The sequence below is a fragment of the Clupea harengus genome, chromosome 13 (assembly GCF_900700415.2).
Source record: "Clupea harengus chromosome 13, Ch_v2.0.2, whole genome shotgun sequence".
NCBI classification, from domain to species: Eukaryota; Metazoa; Chordata; class Actinopteri; order Clupeiformes; family Clupeidae; genus Clupea; species Clupea harengus.
This window is the reverse complement of record NC_045164.1, coordinates 1,095,102-1,117,500: the sequence shown is the minus strand read 5'-3', so window position 1 is coordinate 1,117,500 and position 22,399 is coordinate 1,095,102. Positions and strand designations below refer to the sequence as shown.

The 22,399-nt window shown below is 43.3% G+C and overlaps 1 protein-coding gene across 4 annotated transcripts in view; it reads left to right on the top strand.

Annotated features, from left to right (window-relative positions):
* pcdh15a (protocadherin-related 15a) overlaps nucleotides 1-22,399 on the top strand; it is a 217,214-nt gene that overhangs the window by 48,810 nt on the left and 146,005 nt on the right. For all 4 annotated transcript variants that reach the window (XM_042709568.1, XM_042709569.1, XM_042709567.1 and 1 more), the window contains exon 3: nucleotides 15,934-16,042. In XM_042709568.1, coding sequence (XP_042565502.1) covers nucleotides 15,955-16,042 — 88 coding nt within the window. In that variant the 5' untranslated portion in view covers nucleotides 15,934-15,954. The remainder of the gene's footprint in view (nucleotides 1-15,933; nucleotides 16,043-22,399) is intronic.

The window sequence follows — 22,399 nt, the reverse complement described above, 5'->3', positions numbered from 1 at the left end:
TCCTGCCACCACATTAACACCACAATAACACAAATATACTCTCTGGCACTAAGGCATTGCCATTATTTTGAGCAAACTCTGCTTTTTCAAGGCTCCCCGTCAGTTTATTTCTTCTTAATTGCCTGCTTAAAAAAACACCCATTTGACCTCAGTGGGTAAAACTTAATGTTGGAAACAAATGCAGTGTGTGTGTTGATAAGGTGGACCTGCCGTAATTCAGTGGCTGAATTTGAATGGAGAGATGGTCGGTCGGTGGGGTGGGAGGCTGGGCAGCGGGTAAATCACTGTCGCTTGTCCGCTGTGTAAAGTGGACCCTTAAATCCTCCTGTTCCTTAATTGGGCTGTGGTGTCTGTGGCTGGCGGTAGTGACCTTGAAGAAGCTATAGAAGTCCCATCGCACACCCCCCCCCCCCCAACACACACACACTTCTTCTTCTTCTCTCTATCTCTCTGTCTCTCTACCCCTCTCTCTCTGAGTTGTGGGGATCATGCTGTCACACTACTGCTGCAAGGTGATGCTCCAGAGGTTTTTAGCCTCACATTAGGGCTCACACCCACCAGCTCTGGATGGACTGTAGTTCTTCCACTAGAGGGAATCTTCCTTTAGGTATGCTCCCTGTCAAATTAAGGTAATGTGAAAAAATAAAACAAAAAATAGGGAGTTGGTAAACACATTTCCCTTGGGCAGCTTACTTTTAATGATTATTTTATGATATGAATGTATGAGTTGCTTAAGTATTTATTTAAGAGCTGTTCTAGTCGTGAGAATGTAACGTTCAACTTTGAGAATCCTAAGGTGTGCACTTACCCGGGATCACCTTTACTGTCCGGCGTAATAAGATTACTTCATCCACGTGATGTGCAGTGACTAAGAGAGAAAGAGAGAGAGAGAGAGCGCGATGGAGGTAGACACGATTCTCTAACGCGAACGCGAGGTTTCACCACTAATTGAAGCGAGAAGTTGCCTGTCAACCGGGCGCTCGGGGAAACTACAATAACTGATATCGCGCTCTTCTCTCGCGCAGAGCACCGCCTAACGTCAGTGTGTGTGCCTTTTCTTGTGAGTGAGAGAGAACAAGCGAGAGAGCGTGTATGTGTGTGTTTGAGTGACAATTGTGAGTGTGTATGTAGATATCCGCGCAGGCACTGCCTTATGTGTGAGAGAATATATCCGGAATGGATCTGCCTGCTTCGACGAACATGGTAAGCGATCATTTGGGATTTATACAGTACCTGCCTTAACAAGCTGGTGCTTTTGAACATCACTGACTGTAATTCAATTTCCAGTATTTGCGGTAACAGATTAATTGTCTATGCTCCATACAATTTGGTTGGTATGATTAATACCACAGTGACTGTTCCATATGACAATACGCGAATTGGACACCGGATGTCCCGATAAGACGTGGTATCCTTATCCTACAGGTCTTTTGAGATGTGTATGGGGACTCCTTTTGAAGTGTGATTCTGCCTGTCAGTATGGTGTGACAGTATTCGACAATGGTATCATTCAAAGTCAGCGAGCTCAGAAATGTCTGGTATGTGGCACGGGTCCCACAGTTGTAGTTGTCGTGAAAGCGAAGTTTTAAAACCTTCACATCGGATTAACCGAGCTTGTTATCTCGTTAGTATTGCAGTGCAGTTTCACAGTGTAGTGAAGCATTAGTCTGCGAAATAGGTTCAAGCTTTACTCTGCAGACGTTCCCCCGCATGTATGGTCTTTGACACCAGTATTTTTTTTTCATGTGTTGCTCATTTTGTGCGAATTTACAGGTAGCATCATGCGTCTGACGTACGAGGGCATACGCATTAATTAAGATGCAAGTGCTTGAATAGCAATAGCTACACAATAGTATGGCTTGTATGTATATATTGAATGCTTCATCACAGACCGAATCACACGGGGCGTTTGGAAATTATTAAAAGAGTGAATACAATTAAATGAAGAAATAAGACAGCCTCCATCATTTAACTCTTTTGTGTGTGCTTACTCGGTCAGGCATGTGTGTGTGTGTGTGTGTATGCATGTGTGTCCATGACAGCTACTCCCAGACTATCCCAGATAGGTTATCCTCATGGGTCTTGCTGTGTCTTGATGGAGTTTAAGGATCAGTTTCCCCGTCGACAGCTGCGAAAGGAACCTCTAGAATTTCACTCAAAATGATTAAATTACATTTTGTTACCTGGATTAAACATCGTTTAATTTATTTCCAGAACGTGCTTCTCAAGCTACGGCACGACTCAACCTCTGCTCTAAATTAATAGTTTCTTGTTCATGTCAGGATAGATAACCTTTTTCAAGTCCCCTCTACTCTCTCTCGCTCTCTCTCTTTGCCACACTCACGCAGGCACGCACATACGCACACACACACACACACACCTGTCACTGAATCAACAGCTTATGTATGGTCGGTAGGCTTGTATACAGATACTATTTTTCACCATCAGTGAAGTTGTAGCAGAGCCCTTTGGGTGTTCTGTGCACCCTGGGAGACCCAGGAGAGTTTGTGTAATTAAATGTTCGCGCCTACAGACGTGTAACATTGAAATGTGGAGCTAGGGCCCTTGGTCTTGTTAGAGTTTGAATCATTCTTTCATTCCTAATCTGAAATTTATCTTAGGCTTCTAATTGAGGTGCAGGCAGAGCCAACACAACAGTCATTTAGAGTCGTTTTTTTTTTACATTACCTGACAAATAGCAGGCCTGGGGACTGCAGTTTGTCTAACGAAAAAAGTAATGACTTTAAAAAAGGACATGCTTTTGGTGTGTTGAAGTAGCTATAGTAACAGGGTTTCAAGTTTAGCCATGTTGTGAGTGACTCATGGTATGGGAAAAACATCTCTCTCTCTCTCTCTCTCGCTCTCTCTCTCTCTCTCTCTCTCTCTCTCTTTCTCTCTGTGAGTGTGTGTGAATGTTATCATCACCATTGCCTGATGTTGTCCTCACTGTGGTCTTCAAACACTATAGGGATGTGTTTGAGTTAGTGGTGTTTCTAATGGACATAGACCAATATGACATTAGAAGCAACTGAATAACCTTGTGCCATAATAAAGCAAGAAGAGTGTAAAGAATTCATGAGGGAAAACAGTTTTTCTTCTTTTTCTCCTAATGCTTTAGTGAATTTATCCACATAACTTTGATAAGCACGAGTCCAGCTGTGTCATCAGTGCTAACATCAGTGCTCTAACCATAGTATTGTACAGCCCAGCATTTTCATCCTTTGTCCCACATCCTGCAAACCCAGGAAACATAATTTCCTGCACTTTCATTGGTCATTTCGTTTTTAATGGTCAAAAATAAGAATAAATGGATGTGTTCTTTTACCCGCCTGGGACATGAGCTGCTTATGCAGTTGCGGCATAGTTTCTACTCAGTAGCGCTCTGTCAAAAGCAGCAACCTGGCTCATACAAATTCAACATAGCCAAGCTTTTCTAAAAGCCTGGCTTTAATCCAAGGGCTGAGAAGAGAGCAGTGAAGTTGGTCATCAAGAGGCTGTGACAGCCTTCAATCAAACTGTGCACAGGTGGGGCCGGTGGACTCCTGTGCTCAGTCACAAAAAAACAAACTAAGGGCCTACCCAAACTTTGGAAAAACATCTCACATTGTCCCACACAAATGTACTATTCATTTGATCTGTTTGCATCTGGTCACCTTACCACAATGCATCCTTCATGTCCAAACCATGAACTGTCAATCAATCAATCTGTTCTCAATAATGGGTATTCAGAGTATGTTATTCTGCAGAATGTGAGCTTTGAAGCCATTATTAAGGCTGACAGACTACCTTTGATATCTTTACTTGGATGATAATTAGGGATGGGCATTCGATTAAATTGTCTTAATCGATCGTCGGGAGAATTAACGATCGATTTTCGATTAATCATTATTATTTTTATATTAAAATTCACTATTTATAGGCTATATTAAAATGCAGTGAAAATAGAAAAAACACAGCGTGTTTCCTCATTGAGATCTTTATTACAAGATGAATAACTCTTGTGGCAGTTAAACTTACAAGATGGACAACTGGCAGTTAAACGGGATCCGTTCAATGGTTACACTTGAAAATATGCGCTGCTGTACTCTTAAGCAGCGGAGCCGACAGCTAGAAGCCGGTGCTCATAAACACAACTGACCTTCGTTTTTTTTCTCTCTCTAACTAATTAATCTAATTTTGAAATTCATTCATCTAGATTCATCGTGATTAAAAGTTTGTCTTCTTCTAAAGACTAAATCTTATAAATTAACGAGTAATCACTTCAGACAGCGTGTATTTTAGACACTGTTGTTAAATTGTATTTTTTTCGTGCTCTCTCGCCGTCATACAAGGAATGTATGCGAGACACAATCGTAAGAATTGTCCCCTGAAGCAATTCGAATCACCTCAGTCAGCCCACCGTCTTCAACTATGTTGATGGGCCGACAGTCACCGGCAACCCAAACTGCTACAGCGTTGGTAACCTTTTCACGGACTGGTCTAGTTCATTTCCTAGAGAAGTCGTGGAGTGTGGGTTGGCGACCATCTAACCTGGGACTGCTTTCTGTCGGGTGCTTTGCATTAAGGTGATAACTTACGAGCTGCTTCTGTGATAGCTACATTCAGCTTGACAAATGCTACATACAACTTTAGTTTTGTCGATTGTTCTGTCATATTGCCTCTTAAACAGAAACTTTCCGCCCAACAATCCCTCAGCTCTCTCCATCTTCAACTACCGTCTCGGTCTCTTCTATCTAATTGACTGCAGACACGCGGCGGTTTCGTGCCATGGGTCAACGCGCACCGGAAGTAAACAAAGTTGCGTTAACTGCGTTCAAATATTTTATTGCATTAATGTCGGCCACAATAATCTCATAGAATAACACGTTAACTTTGACAGATCCTAAAATAAATAAATTACACGCACACTACGCAACAGAACATGCATTAGTTTTAATCGATGAAAAAATTATTTCATCGAGGAAATTCTTAATGATCAATTAATCGATCGTCGATTAATTATGCCCATCCCTAATGATAATACATTTTACTGGTCAAGCAATTTGTCGGTATACTCATATGTATAAAACAAAATGACCAGATCAACAGTAAACTGCAATGGAATTTTCTTTTCTACATCTCTACTTCAACCAACATACAATGCATCATTTATGGGGGAACATGTGAATGTTCCCACTCAATGTGTCAGTATGCTGACAGCCTGGAATAAGCCCCGTCTACAATGGTAATAATGCTCTTTAGGTCAAATGTTTTCTTGGCGTATATTGATTGCAGTGGAATTGGGAAACACATTGGTGCCATTGTAGAACATTTGAGAGGTCGCACCAGGGGTTCCTCCTTCAGCCATTGTGACTGCTGACCGGCAGAAAAAAACCTCTTCACGACACAGCAAGCATCCTCAGGAGATGACGGAGGCAATTACCTGAAGGTCAAAGAAAACTCCCAAAGTCCCTTGCACACATATGTTGTCTGTCCACATCGGTCTCAGACCTGACCCGTTTGACCTTTGAACTCTGCTTAAAGTCCAACCTCAGGTTATTGCTGAGGAGTCATGCCAAGGAGCTGTGTGATTTGCCGAAAGCTGAAAGGCTAATAATAATAGGCTTCAGGGCTCCCGTTGCATTCTGGGTAAAACGGCTCGGGCACTTCTGAGCCGAGATGAAAGTGTTCGTATGCAAGGCGGAAAGCACGAAGCACAGAGCACATTCCCCATCAGGTGATAAGAGACTCATGGGTAGTGATGCCTGAAATGATTTCAGAGACAGAGAGAAAGAAGAGAATAGAGAAAGAGAGAGAGAGAGAGAGAACGAGGGAACGAGAGATTGTGAGAAGCACTAAGACCTAGGCAGAGAGAGAGGTTGTACGTGTTTCAATTTTCCAAGCCCTTGTTTTTCAGTAGATTACATTCAATGCCATGCCGTTTAAGGGAGTGATTTGGTGATTGTCATGAGGCACGTGTATGTGTTTCGTTGCTTGTGTGCAGAACTTGAGCGCAACCTTCCAGCCTCCATTTCTGTGTTTTTGGCCTCTCGCTGACCCCTGTGACTCAGAGGTTTGGAATGAATGAATGGCCATGTACTCTGGTAAGGCAAGGGCACCTACCTCTGTCTCACAGTGGACAACAACAAATGGTAGAACATCTACATGTCTGTTTTTCCCCTCGACTTCTAAGGTGTGCTTCTGTTGATTCCTGGCACCTGAGTACTTGTTTGAAATACTAATTTCAGTCGGTGAGAAGAGCAGAACCTGCTGCAGGATGAGCACTGTGTGACGGAGCATATGGATAGGGATCAAAGGAAAGGAAGAGCACTGTGTGACGGAGCATATGGATAGGGATCAGAGGAAAGGATGAGCACTGTGTGACGGAGCATACGGATAGGGATCAGAGGAAAGGAAGAGCTACAAGTCTAAGACTGACAAAGGGATATAGTATAAGCTGTACTTACTGCTCTTTCTCTCCCTGACTCTCTCTCTCTCTCTCTGTCTCCATCCCTGACTCTCTTTCTCTCTCTCTCTCTCTGTCTCCATCCCTGACTCTCTCTTTCTCTCTCTCCATCCCTGGCTCTCTTTCTCTGGTCTGCTTTATTTGACACAGGATGTTGATGCTATTGACCTGCTGTCATAGTAACCCAGAGCCCAGGGATAATACACACACACACATCATCGACATCTCTTCGTTGGCAGAGAAGCTTCTGTACTCAGGAAGAACTGCATTTTAAAAACGGGGAAATCGATTGCTCAGTGAAACCTCTTCCGTTATGGTCACCAGATTGTATTTCATTTCATTCAGCAGTAGACTTTTGCTGGTCTGCTGGTCAGACAAAAGACATATTTCAGACAGCTATTTAGCTAATGGTCGAAAAATGGCCATTGCCTTGGATACATATCAATCTAAGAACATTAATAATCATTAAAAAGTCATTGGTAGAAACACTCTAAATGTAGCATGGCTTTTTTTGACTTTCAGAGAAACAACTTTTTCACCCTATGTAATACTCATCTATTGGTGATAATATATTTTTTGATGTATGAGATGGTGATCAAGTGAAAAAAATCCAATCATACTTCCAGAATATCAGACATTGCTTCAGAAACCTCTGTCATTGCTTTTGAGGTGTTCGGAAGCCACACGGCTCATCTCCATTTAAACTGCTTCAAAGCTGCGAGCTGTTAAATTAATACATGGACCAAGTGTGAGCTCTGGACCTTTTCATAGCAGGACAGAGGGGATGATGGGAGAAAGAACTCCAACTTTTCTCTACCATGGCGTGGTGTGTGAACGGACTAATTTGATGTCCTTGTGTGAATAATTTAGAGCACCAAGGCCTAGTGTGTCTGCTGGCTTGTTCACATGCTGGCATAGAGCTTCAAAGCTGCGTCTCTTCGCTGACCAGATTTCTGCCTTTGCGACCCCGTTTGCACTGTAGATGTAGCTGCTGCTGTAGGGGTAGTTGGAGCAGATGTAGTCTCGGCTATTGTAGTAGTAGTAGAGGGAGATGTTGTAGTAGCTGTAGATGTTGCTGCTGATGTTGGAGTTGTAGGGAGAGATGTCGTAGCTGCTCCTGTTTTTTTATTTTTTTACTGATTGCTCTTCATGTGGTGCATTACACACACTGAGACTTATCTTTACTGCTCAGTATTTAAATCCATTGTATTTGTCTAGTAGTTAGATGTTATCCACATCTAGTAAGGCATGGTAAGATGTAATACGGCGTACCTCGGATATAGAGTAGCATCTGAAACCACCTGTTGAGTTCCACCTGTTTTGCTGATAAGGGTTCAGCTGCAGCTCTAACTTTAAAACTGATCTCATAAAGACCCACCTGTATCAGTTGCTATGTTTAACTTTATGACTACCTCCTCGAGGCAGACGCATTTGTCAGGTCTGCTACAGGTTGGTGTTTTATTTTTATGTGTACGAGTGACTGAGCGCTTGGTACGCCTGCATCCATTGTCCGCTGACGGCCTGCGATACCTCTTTTGTGAAGTGGGCTGCCCGCGGAGGATATTCTGTATGGATCTGGCACAGACACTTCATTTGACACCTCAAATGGCCGCTGAGCAGCGCAGTGGCTTGACAAGCAGTCAATTCATATCTGAAGTCGCACCCGCGCCACTGCTGTCATGTTCACTAGATCCAGTGACACAATATAAATACATAAGAGAGAATAAAGGTAAGGGGAACGGTGGAAGATATAAAGAAGGAAGGGGTCTCTCTTTCTGTCAATCACACAAACACACACACATACACCTTTTTTAGATGTAAAGATTTATACTTTATGTGTCAGTTCTGGGTACGGTGATGGTAACTGGCATTGTCATGACTGAGTAGATTTTTGAACGATTTGCCAGAATGTTATTTGACATTTGAGATCGGCCTGTGGAGGTAAGACCGTGAAAAGTAGAATGGTGTGAGTGGGTGGGGCTCTGCTCAGATATCCTTCCCAGAGGGCTGTAGTTCTGCACGGCCCTCACCCTACACAGAGAAGAGAAAATGAAACTAAGGGAGAAAGAGAGGTAGGTGTGTGTGGGGGTGTGTATGTGTGGGTGTGTGTGTTTGTGAGAGAGAGAGGTATCACACTCTAGCCCTGTTGCATTGATCTCAAGTCATTCTTTTACTTTGTCCTGGAGTGAAACTGCACTAACTATTTTTTCAGTATTTTCACCTTGATGAAATCTGCAAGCTTTTAGCAACCAAATACCAGCCATTAGTCTGGGCATTGGTAGGCATTGAATAAAGACAAGTGGAGCATGAAGTATTCTTTCGCCCACAGCTTGACATATTTTTGTTGTGGAAATTCTGTCCATCGTGCTGTCCTCCAGTAAAGTTTAGTGTCAGTTCATCATTTGTTTACCAGTGCTCCAACTGACAAATTCTCTCCCTCTGTCTTACACACACACTCACATAAGCACCCACACACACACACACACACTCTCTCTCTCTGTCATGCACTCATACCCAAAGGTCCAAGAAAACAGAAAAGACAAAGCTGCCATTACAGATTTCTTCAACTATACAGAAGGATTCCTAACACATTGCTGTGCCGTAATGCCTTCTCTATACCCACGGTGACCTCTCCTCTGACACTGACCTCTGCTCAGTGCACGGATAAACAGCCCTGCTGGTACTGATCTGTTTATTCATAGAGCCCCCCGCTCCCGCTGTCCGACTGATGAGCCAATGTCAGTAGCACACAGGTCTGTCTGACCTGAAGTACCCATCCAGGCCTGTTGCCTATTTGTGCACAGCATTTTCATTTCACCCTGCCATCTCCACTTCCTGTTGTGGTGCATGCCCATTAGTCCTGCTGCACTGGCTTCGAGGCTTGATCCAGTGCATGTGGTGTGTTGACGGGGATTGGCTTAAGCCTAACAGGCTTGGTTTCTGCATTACACGCACACAACACTAAACGAGATTGATTTAGAACTGCAAACTACAGGTGGAAAACCACACTGTGATGTCAGAACTGCTCTCTGTGTCATCAGTGGGTGCTGATGTGTGCAGGGTGGTCCCCGGCACCTGTCCCGGTGTGTGATGCTGGGTCAGACTGGATCATTACATTTAGAGAGGTCTGTCCAAAGCTGCCAGTGCAGGGTTGTGCTTCTCCTCCTCTTTCAGTGGATGTTCTCATTGCAGGTTGTAGCATTCTGTCTTCCTAAAGATTCCCAAGCCATGGTGGTTGTCAGTAATGATGGAAGCAATTTTTTTTCTGTCAAAGAGTCCCTGGTTGGTCATTATTTTTCAGTGTGTGCTGTCCACCAGCGGAAGGAGTGGGTTGGGTAATATCCCACTCTTTGTCAGCAGTTGCCAGGTTGACTGAAGTGTTCTTCAGCTTCCGCTGTTCAGTTCCTGGTCCCACTAAGTGATGCATTAGCAGAGGAGTCTTCCAGAACACACGCACACACACACACACACACACACACACACACACACACACACACACACATGCACATGCTCACACACACATAGAGAGAGAATACTGGCAGTCTAAGCCTCATAACTAGTGTGGTCAAGGCGAGTAGATATTTAATACATATAATCCCTTTTAATGATATGGTGTGTTAAAGTTATAGTCACTCTTAAACTGAATAGAAGACACTGGCCGTGGCCTGGAATGGAATCTCCACTGTGCCTTTAGGATTGACATAGACACAATTTGAACATGTTGTGTTTACAAGGCTATGGTTAATGGATACCAGTGCTATGGTGCGAGCTTTTTTTTTGCATTTTTAAAGTGCTGGCCAAATGATCAGATCGGCTCATCTAGATATATATATATATAGAAATATAATTAATTACATCATAGAATAGAGTTAGGGTTGCATTTGTCTTAGTGCTATCCGTCACATAGCATTCTGAGGTCTCTTTTCCTAAATAAAATAAAAAATAGTTCAAAGAACTCAATCGTTTTGAGTTGGTCGCCACGGTTAGCTAAGGAAAACTCATGGATAACTCTCAAGGGTGTTTTTAATTGGCACACATAAACTGGTAGAATGGAGCCATCTGTTTAGTCAATCAGAAAGTCAATACATCACTGAATCAGGCAGTTCATCAGTGAATGAGCAGTGGATGTAGAGTTTCATTACTGTCAGTCAGTCCTGTGTTTCACGAAAGAAACATGAAGAAAAAGGGCAACCAAACCAAATCAGCCACAATGTCTGAATCAAATGTTTTCTTGACAACTTCACCTTCTTCCATGCTTGATTCCATGCTTTCCTTTTTGAATTTGCACATTTAAGTGTAAATGCTCAAAGCACTTTCAGAGTGTGCATAAAAGCAACACTTTAGAGAGTTAGTATTTTGAGAAAGAATTATGTGAAAACAGCTCTTGAGAATTCACCAAAAGACATACACCCCATTACAGTGTCAGTAGTTTGTCAGCTGTCTGGATGACATGTGATGTTGAAGAAATGGAATTGCTGCCTGGAGTATCAAAAATCACCCTGCTTGCTCTGATTCATCCATTTGGATCAGAGCAAAAAAAAAATCACTTTGCCCACAGAAATGCAAAAATGTCACTCGTTTCGGCCGGTGGTTTGGAGAGTGAAAGAATGAGTTTTATTCGGACTCTGAGGTGTGGGGCTGTCATTGAGGTCTGGTTCATTAGTTTATTGAGTTTGGTTAATGACTGAGGCCTCTGCTCTCTGCTTAGCCACTTCATCCCCTTACTGTGGGTAATGAGCTGGCCCCTTTATGCTGAGAGCTCCCATTAGCACTTTACCTCTCTCTTTCTCTGTCTCTCTCTCTCTCTCTCTGACCAGGACATAAGCTCTAGGACAGTGTGTTTGTGTTGTTGTTGTTGTTGTTGTTGTTGTTGTTTTGTGTGTGCAAGCATGCATGTGTTGCTGGATGTGTGAGTGTGTTGGCATTGGAGGCAGAGACTTTTAGGTCATAATCATCACACTGATGGTTAATAATGGAGAACTGCATTAAAAAAAAGCAGACTCTCTACTACGTTGTCATAAATTGGTAGCTGCTGAATTTATCTGAAATATCTGTCCCCAGGTATTCTCATATTAATATTAATATTTTTTTAAACACAAAGCACAACCGTGAAAGTAATTTGCCTCATATTTCGAAAAAAAGTTCCCCTAAAAAAAAAAACGTTTTTCTCTGCACTGTGTGAAAATATTCTCATTTTTGTCGGTCCTCTTTTCATGTCCAGTAGCTCTTTGCTGTTTGTCTGCTGTGCGTGAGTGCTGCCCTTGTTGTTCACACTTACTCGAGGCCTGTGCGCAGTGCATTTGGCTGATCTGCTGATTTAACAGTCTTGCTGCTCCTGTTGTTTTCTACTCACCATATTGTTGATGCCAGCAGTGTTTTTTTCCCTTGTTTATGAGGAAATGGTTGCCTGGAGACTGATTTATGAAGGTGTGCGACTTTTCTCCAGCTCAGGGCTTGATTCAGCGGCTAAATTAATGATGTTATTCGATCATAATACAAATGGGTGGGGCCAGAGGTGTGTGAGTGACTCAGCACTCTTTGCCTGACTAGGGTGAAAGTCAGACCAGGTGTCAAATGGGGGTTTAAACCACGCTTGAAAGGGCCGAATTATGTCTGCATTTAGGAGACGACTTAACACCTCAACAATGCAGACCATTGTTAGTATAAAGACCACAAATTCCTGGTGTGCAGTGTCCGCCATGCTCAAATTCAAGAACAATACAAACGACACTTGTCAGAGTTCCCAATCCCCATGATGTCTGAAATAGGTGGAGAAGTGAATACATGCAATGTTCTCTTTAATCTGAAGTACCCACAGACAGGAAATGACATCATGACATAAATGGTCCTTGTTTTTTGCTATGCATTGAGGTGGACAGGTCAGCTCTCAACAGAAACAGATCACAATCAGAAGTATACTTGGTGACTGAGTGTTTCTATAAAACAAATCACAATCAGAAGTATACCTGGTGACTGAATGGCTCCATTAAAACAGTGTTTGCTTTGGAGGTTCTATAATTGGTTTTGTCATGATATCCATCTGGCTGATGCAGCAGAGGAGCTCTGTCCATCAGTGAGGAGAGTGGAGGCAAGTAGAGAAGAGAAGAGGAGAGGAGAGAAGAGACGTGGAGAGGAGAGAAGAGGAGAGAAGTGGATAGGAGAGGAGTAGAGAGGAGAGGAGAGGAGTGGATAGGAGAGGAGTAGAGAGGAGAGGAGTGGAGAGGAGTGGAGAGGAGAGGAGAGGAGTGGAGAGGAGTGGAGTGGAGAGGAAAGGAGAAGAATGGAGAGGAGAGGAGAGGAGAGGAGAGGAGAGGAGGATTGGAGAGCAGAGGAAAGGAGAAGAATGGAGTGGAGAGGAAAGGAGAAGAATGGAGTGGAGAGGAGAGGAGAGGAGTGGAGAGGAAAGGAGAAGAATGGAGGGGAGATGAGAAGAGAGGAGAGGAGAGGAGAGGAGAAGAGAGGAGAGGAGAGGAGAGGAGAGGAGAGGAGAGGAAAGGAAAGGAAAGGAAAGGAGAGGAGAGGAGAGGAGTGGAAAGGAGAGAAGAGGAGAGGCTAGGCTGTTCTTTCCCTGCTGTTTTGTTAATGACTCTGACCTTATGATGCATCAGCGCTCTGCTAAAGGTTCTGAGCTCTCCCCTCCCCCACACACACACACACACGCTGGGATCTATACATCAGGGGGAAATTCATTTACCATAAAATATCTGGCAGTCTAGCTGTCAAAATCCAAGGGGTAACTCCAGGTAGATGTGGGAGGAATAAATGGTAGCAATTGTGCTGTTATATTCTCCTTCCATTATATATTTTTTTCTTCCATCTGTTGTTTGTTTTTAGATTATTATGTCTGTTTTCTTGTTATTATTATTATTATTATTATTATTGGGCAGTAGACATTTCTTGAGAAACACAGCCTGTCTGCCTGTCTGTCTGTCTGTCTGTCTATCTGTCTGTGTGTCTGTCCGTATGACTGTCTGCCTGCTTGCCCAGAGTCCTCACTTACATCCAAGCACATGCACGCTTATATCCATTTTCCTGAATCATGATCCACCAGATTGAACTAAAGTGCGCTCATGGTCATTTAGTTGGGTGTGACTGAAATCTCCCTAGAACTCGCAGGCCCGCGCTTGGTATCCTCCTTAAAAAAAGTCTTCTTTTACAGTAATGAGAGAGAGACAGAGAGAGACCAATTGAGAAATTAGGTTAGGTAAATCAAAGATTTGGAGTGAGCAGTGGGATCAGATGGGGGGATAACTGGTGCGTTGGATGTCGGCGTCTCTCCCACACGTCCTCCCATCTGAACAGACAGATTAGTGGTGGCCAGCCCTGCTCTGGCAGGGGTCTCAGCTCCCTTCCCTGATTAGGAAGAAGAGCTTGAAATGAAAAAGCCTGCATCAATGAATGTCTTCAGAGAGAGAGGGAAGGACCTGATTCGAGGACCTGATTCGAGGCCAGGTGCATGTATGTGAATACTCACTGAAACTTGGTGAAACTGCAACCTACAATTGTAGACAGTGTCCCTATAAGTTAGCCTCCTAAGTTAGCCTCCCACTGACAAAGAGCTCTACTAGTGTCATGCCAATGCCTATCAGGTGTATTTTGTGCATAAACTCTAGGTTGGAGTCAAAGCCGAAAAACGATACAACATAGATACAACGACAAGCTCAGAGAGATGTCAAGTTTGGAAATACTGATACTGTTACTTCAGCAAGTAGTTTGTAAACTGGTCATTGGAATTGCGTAAGGAGTTTAGAGAAAGTGAAGTCAGTGTTGAGAAATGACTAAACAAAAACAAAAAAAATCTAGTCTTAGACCTGTGAACACCCTCTCCCTCTCTGTCGTGAGTAGACATGAAAGTCAGATGCTTCCCTCTCTCTCACTCTGACTCTCTCTCTCTCTCGCTCTCTCTCTCTCTCTTGTGTTCCTAGCTTGATGCCTCTGGTGGGTATAGATGATCTGAGTTGTCTCCTTTCTCTCCACCCATCTCCCTTGCACTTAACACACTCCACTTCACAAAAAGAAAGACAGAGTGGAGAGGCAGAGAGAGACAAAAAGAGAGAGGGAAGAAGAGAGAGGGGGGTGGAGGGTAGAGAGAGAAAACTACCTGCGTTTGACAGTTGGTGTCATGCTGCTTTGAGTGGTGGCAGTGGGTTGAGCTGCTGTGGCCTGCCGAAATGGAGTCGATTCCATTGAAGCCAAGGCCTCTGGAGAATAGTGGTGCATTGCACAGTCAGTCAGAGGAGGACGTGGATGGGAGAGCGAGACCGAGTGCCTGAACACAGCGCTCAGACAGGCCTCGAGAAGCTGATGAAATTCCACTCACATCATTTTCAGGTGTCATAAAGGAACCTTAGTCCTGTGAACACAAACATGCTCACACAGATAAGCACACACACACACACACACACACACACGTGCACGTGCACACAACACAGGCACACACACACACACACTCTCTCTCTCACACACACAGACAACCCAGACACACACAAACACACACATGCACACATACACACGCACACACGCACACACGCACACACGCACACACGCACACTCGCTCCAAGTCTCAGAGCGTACAGAATAATTTGGTGTGGGTACGACAGTGAGTCAGGAGAGCAGGTGATAACTAAATCTGACAAGCGTCTTACATCATCAAACAAATCTCTGAATGTGTAACTCTCCGCTGTGCAGGTCTCTGAGTAAATAAGATCTCTCTCCCTCTCTCTGTCTCATCTCTTCTGTGTCTCTGTCTCCCCTTCTCTTTCAGTCACAGCCAAAACCTCTATTTTTTGGCTTTACCTATTTCTCTTTCATTTTGACTCTCAGTTAGTTAAAAACCTCCTTTACTTTCTGGTGCTCTCTCTTTCTCTCTCTCCCTCTTCACTTCAGGTCTATTCAACATCTCTCTACTAGTTAATAATCTTCAAAGTCTTGTAATGTGTCAAGGTCAGACATTTCAGACATTCCTATTGACATTTCTGTAGGAATGTGAAGTTGATCACATCATTAATGTATTACCACGCCACACCAACCAGCTGAAACCTTCATACCCAGTCTTCATCAGATCAGGGCAGTGTTTAGACATTGATATTTACATTAACATTTAGTCATTTAGCAGGCGCTTTTATCCAAAGTGACGTACAAGGGAGAGGACAATCAAGCTACGAGCAATAGAGACCTAGAGCTAGCCAGTGTCAAAGCAAATGATCTCTTCTTTGTATTGCAGTCATTTTTTATGATATTGACAGGATTACTGATGATGTGCATAGGTATTATGGAGATAGCAATCTGTGCTAACACCTCCCTTTCTTTCTCTCTCTCTGTCTTTACTCCCTCCCTCCCTCCCTCCCATCTCTTTCTCTCTCGTTCTCTTTGGGGCGTGGGGAATTTTGTTGTATGTGTTTTACTGGAGTAATCATGTGAGGAGGTTTAATGACGAATGGTAAAACCCCCCTCTCTCCCTCTCTCTCTCCCTCTCTCCCTCTCTGCAGGCGTTTGAGGAGTGAGTGAAGATGAGGAGGCCTTGGCTGTGGATATGGCTGGGCATAGGCATCAGCGTTCTCTCTCCTCTCTACCTCGTCTGGGCCCAGGACACTGAAGGTGAGAGCTATCTGGGAACCACGGGGGGCTGATAACATGCCTCCTGTTAGGAACACTCTCACTAGGGCAGAAGTCCTGGATATCTATGCACTAGACCTGATGTGACGGTAGCCACCTGAAACAGAGCTGCACAGTGAGTAAACCTCACTCCCCAGCACCGTAAGAGACTTGCTAGTAACAGACGCTCGCAATCATGGGGTTTAGCTTACTTGCTAGCACGACCTCCTCCCAGGTCAGAGGTTGCGAGATTCAGGTCTGGTGTGGGACTGTGCTGTCAAACAATGCAGACTGTTTTTTTTTTGTAATGTAGTCATTTTAGTGAAGTCATAATGTGGATGTGGTCTCATGGGTTCATGTCTGTGGTGTGGGAAATGGAAAGGTGTGGGTTTTCCCCTGTAATAGTTTTTGAGTTTGTGGCTTGTTCAGCAAAGCATTCTTGGAAGAGAGGATGTGCTAAAGTGTGGAGGGGGCACACATTCCTCTGAGCTCAGTGGAAGGTTGGAGCAGAATGGAGTTGGAAGAGTGGGATTGTGTAGCTTTGTGTGTGCAGTTGGAAGAGTGGGATTGTGTAGCTTTGTGTGTGCAGTTGGAAAAGTGGGATTGTGTAGCTTTGTGTGTGCAGTTGGAAGAGTGGGATTGTGTAGCTTTGTGTGTGCAGTTGGAAAAGTGGGATTGTGTAGCTTTGTGTGTGCAGTTGGAAGAGTGGGATTGTGTAGCTTTGAGTGCAGTTATAGGACTTGTCCTTGTGTCTCTTGTCACAACAGAATGTATTGACAATAACAAACCTATGCACAAAGACACACACACACACACACACTCTCTCTCTCCCTCTTTGTGTGTGTGTGTGTGTGTGTGTGTCTGTGTGTGTGTGTGTGTGTGTGTGTGTGTGTGTGAGAGAGAGATAGATACGCAAAGTCTACACTTATACTATGTTGCCCTCTGCAACAGTTTGGCATCCAGATGAATGGAGCTCATAGATATTGTGTGATTTACAGAGTCTCTCAAGGACAGTGGGCAATGAAAACTAGAATTCATGCCATGTCAGAAGATGTATGGAGTGAACGAAAGAATTTTCAGAGGAAAGTGGGTGTGAGATAGAGCGAGACCGGAGGGGATGGGGTCAGAAACGCAAACTACGCAAGAATAAAAAAGAATAAAACACATTCTCATTTGTATGTATCTCCATAGCAGAAGAGGCTCGTTGCCTAGCAAAACTCCCTTCTAAAATTCGAAACTGCCTGGCAAAGGTCCTTCTGGGTCTTTCTTCTCATAGCTGAAATGGGGATAAGGCCACGGCCTACTTGTATTGTTGGCCAGACAAAATGTCCAACTCAATCACATTGATGGATGGACTTACACTATCCTGCCGAACCGATGTTCCCATTTGCTTTCCTACCAAGTGGATGGTTCTATTCAAGCCCAAGTGAACTGGTTTAAATCTTTAAATAGGATATGATTTTTGAATGAAAGCGGACCCAAGGCTGAATGTCAGTGCCCGGCCTCTGCCGGCCTGGCTGGAGAGGCGGTGTTATCCAATTAGCAGATGTACTCTGGGCAGGGTGAATGCCGGAGCTCTCCGTGTTCACAGAGAACGGAGCAGGACGGGGGACGGGGCTGAGGGCAGGATTTCACACTGTTCCGCTGGACTGGACGTGTGCGGCTCAGAGACCTGCAGGGTTCTGCCCAAAATAAGCTCAGAGACTGGTCATCGCACCACCTCAGGCAACCTCATCTCGACACTTCAAAATAAATCTTGAAGTAGTTCACTAAATAGTGGGTGAAAACATCTGGCAAAGGCAGATCATTCTGACATGTAGCTAAAGAGTTCAAACTAATGCGGGATGAAAACAGATCTGTCGACAGCAGCTCATTCGCATGTGTAGCTCAAAAAGACTTTTAGTTACCTGGTTTGATTTAAAACCTCTAGAGCAGAAAGCATTTTTACTTTATTATTACATTAATTATTAAATTATTATAATATTATTTTTTACTTACTACTATCGTTAAAAATGCAGTAACAAGAGACAGGAGAGATAAAGATGAACTGACATCAAAAGCCTGTAACAGATGCTGAGGTCATAGTGTGGTGTCACTCGGAGTCCATTATGCGTAAATAATTCACAGCTTAGCTGTAGTTCCAGATTATTAGCAGGCAGTATAATGTATGGCTTTAAACTCTGTCATTGAAATCAACCATATTTAAAATTATGTAGGTGTTTATTATGTTATGTTATGTTTTTTGTAGGTATTTTTATAACATTGATAGTATGGTCATTTGATGGTCACCTGCTGTTCCTACTAGCCACTCTTCAGTTCATCGGATGTCCTGGAATCTGTAAAAATATGTCAGGTTTGGTTAGTGATACTGATGTGTATTTCTACCAAGAAAAGTGTGTGGTTTTGATTAAGAATTTGTATGTGTGTGTGTGTGCGTGTGTGTCTGTCTGTCCATCTGTAAGTAAATATAAGTGTGCATGCATGTTTGTGCCAGTGAGTGAGCGTGTGAGTGTCTGGAAAATGAATAGTGTATGTAGGTAACACAACAGTTGGGGGAGAGGATATCCCTCAAGTCCTATCATAGGTACAACAACTACCACAGGCTGCCTGCTTTTCAATCCAATCAACCTCTAATCCTGTGTTTCTCTCTCGCTCTCTCTCATAATCTTCCTCTCTCTCTTTCTCCCTCTCCCCCTCTCTCTCACGTGATCTCTCTATCTCTCTCCCTCTCTCTTTTTTCTCTCTTTCTCTCTCTGTCCCTCTTTCTCTCTCTCTTGCGAGCTTCCTCTTGCCCACCCACTCTTTTCTATTCTCAGTGCTGTTTTAGAATGCATCCGGAGAGGGTCTGTGTGAGAGAGGAGGGTTTGTCCTCACACACACCCACAGTATTTGGGGTCTTTCTGGGCCCTGCTTCTGTGGGTGTGTGAGGACTGGCACGGAGTGGTGTGCTATGACTGTGCCAATCCTCATTCTCTTGTCATCGTGTTCAGAAATCCCTAGGGATGCTAATGCGCACACTGTGTTTTGGAGTGCTGTGGCAATCAAATGAGACTCACATGTGAGTGAGCTGGTAGAAGATAAAGTTAGATATTTTTCCGTGAAAATTAAAGTTGCTCGAACAGCCTCAGCCGTTCTTGCCAGAGTTCCCTATCATAGGAGTCCACCTCAGCCGTTCCTTGAATGTGCAGTGCACGCATAAAATAATTGTCAAGCAGGGATGCCTGTCCCTTCAAAGGTGTTGGTTCATATAGTCAAGCAAAGTCAAACTTTTAGTTGCTGATTACAGAACCCAGCAGAAAACCAAGGAGATTTTGTCATTGTGTGTATTTTTGTGATGGGGATCAGCTCACCACAGGTTTGTCATTCAATGGAAGAAGAAGAATCATGTCTAGTTTCAGTGCAAGGTGGGGACTTGCTGTTGTTTGACACAGCCCACAAGTTTCAGTTGGTACACCTTTTGAAACTGCGATTCGACAGTGAGAAGTGAAGTTTATTTTATAAACTAAATCAGCCTGTCTGTAACCTATCTGGGTTATCTGGGACAAAATACTATTACGTATGAATATTTATGTTTGAGGACGCTGTTTGTCTTTGTTTACATTTCAAATTTGATTGATTTTTTTTAAGCGAAGCAGCTCTAAAGCCGCTACGTGTCCTGGGATGTGAACAGTTGACGTTAACAGTGTTTACTTTGTACCTTTATTTGGCCCATCCTGAACAAACACAACATTTTGTTTGTCATCACTGGGCGCAGATTGGATTTTCCAGTTTGTTGCTCTTTGGACAGACTGGGATGTCTGTTTCCTAACAATGACACAGTTGGTGAAGGACTCACTGTATGGTCTCTACAACCTCCTGTTCATGACTTGGGTTACTTGGACCCAGTATGCATAAAGCATTATAAACACATTCATAAAGGGTTATGAAGTATTTATAATGATTCATTATGATTGACATAAGTCTGTATAACTACTTATACATGACTACACTCATAATGCGTTATAGTGTATTAGTATAAGCCCTAGACCTATGTCAGACACTATGATGCATTATGAATACTTTATAAACATTTATTTTTAATGCTCTATGGATACTGAGTTTAAATACAGTTCTACCCAATTTATTTTGTATTCTTTCTACAATTTATTTTAATTCACCCATTGGCCACGCTTCATCTGTGTTTGTATACCAACCTGAGGTTTGATATACTCATGAGTATCATATTTTTGTTTCATCACACACACACACACACACACACACACACACACACACACACACACACACACACACACACACACACATTCACATGCACACACATTCACACGTACACACATTCAAACTTAAATTAGTCCCACGATGATGTTTGTCTGTCTAATGTCTGCATTTTCTGTGGTTTGTATATGTGTCCAACACACATGCTCAAACACACATGCTCAAACACACACACACACACACACACGCACACACGCACACACATACACATACTAAAGACTCACATAACTTTTGCTGGCTTAAATGTCACAGGCAGATATAAATGGCAGAGGCATTCATGAGAAATGATGGGGTTGAATGCTGGATGCTGGATGCTGGATGCTGGAGTGTTAAAGTTCAGGATTGATTGAAAGGCTCACCATGTGCTCTCGCTTCATTGAAACCCAGCACCTGGAATTAGCACTTATCCACTGACCTGATTTAAGGTGAGAGGAACAAGAAACAAATCCTTCACTTTTGTCTCGTGGGACAATTTTGTGGATATATGCATAAGACGCGACTGCGCTTAACCAGCTTAAACTAGATTTTAAAAAAAATTCTGTACAGAATGAGTGTACTTCCCATAATCCAAGTGCCCAGGGTGGGTCAGTCCAGACTACGCTAGGCTAAATGCTACAGTGTCTTATCCAAAGAAGGCATTTGGGCATTCAGAATAGTACACTCTACGCTCAGAGATTCTTCACCAAGGATCTGTTCAGTGCCTGTGAAAGCCTATCCAGCAAGCAGTCATGCCAGAAATCTCCATACAACACAGTGCTGTCTTACTGTAATCCTCTGTTCAACATGCCATGGCTAATATACACTCTGACTACCTGTTTACCCAATTTATGGCTTTATTTCCATGCATCTTTTTGGGGGTTTTGCCCTCAACACCGCCCTAATTAAGCAGACCTCTGTGGGAGATCAAGGGGTTGGTTCACGCTCTTTTGCAGTGGGTGGTGAGTCAAATCAAACAGTCTGTTTGAATAAAAGGGAGGTGTGTAGCAGCCAAGTATGTCATCATTTTTCCATTCTTCATGTATTTACAGTCAATAATGTAAGAATTTAGGACTAATGTAATACAATTTCTGAACAAATAACCCAATCATTTTTTGTGCACAATGTAATAATTATGATTGCAGCGTTTACGTTTTATTTATAATCAAGAGTCAGTCTTCCGTAACACTTACCCTTACTCTTGCCTTCTTCAAATAGCTGCTCAAAAACCTGTCCAATCCTGACCCCTGAATCTGAGTCCTAACTGAGAAAACACACATACACACACACACAGACACACACACACACACACACACACACACACACACACACACACACACACACACATATACACACACACACACACACACACACACACACACACACACACACACACCTATACTCTCTCTCTAGGAATGAAAACTACTTATTTGTTTGTGTAACTTGATGGTTAGACTTATCTCCATCCCTGCCTTTTACTCCTTAGCCCAAGGGTAAGCATCATGGAACTGTGACACTTCATTGCCAGTTGATAAAACTTTTCTTATTATGATTGTTGGAATGGGCCACCCCAACGTTCTGATATTTCTTTATAATGAAAGAACCCAGTGCGTGTCGGGGTCCTGTTCGCCTCTTTGGGATTTATTTTCCTATACTGACCAGCGCACTATATATTATCCCTTACTTATTACATAGTGCACAAAAAGTTATTACGTTATTGGTTCAGAAAATGTACATTTAATTTATTGCCATGTATTGGTTATTACATTATCGACTTTAACTACATTTAAAAACTGAAAACGTTTCACGTTATTGGCAAATATTACATTAACGGCAGTTCTCTCATTATTGACTGCTACAGGCCCCGTTTTTGGTTGGAAGGGAAAAGAAATAGGGGTGTCACAGGCAGGCGAGAGGAATGAGGAGAGAGGGTGAGCATGTCAGGGAGATTCATCAGAGAGATTGCACCCCCCTCCCCCAACCCCACCCCTTCTCCAAAAAAGGTTCCAGGTACCCCATCATCCCCAGGCTCTCCAATCTCTGTGTCACCCCCAGGTGATGAATATTTTGTAATTAAGGGTAAGCTGCCATCATCCTTTCAGCTCCTCTGAT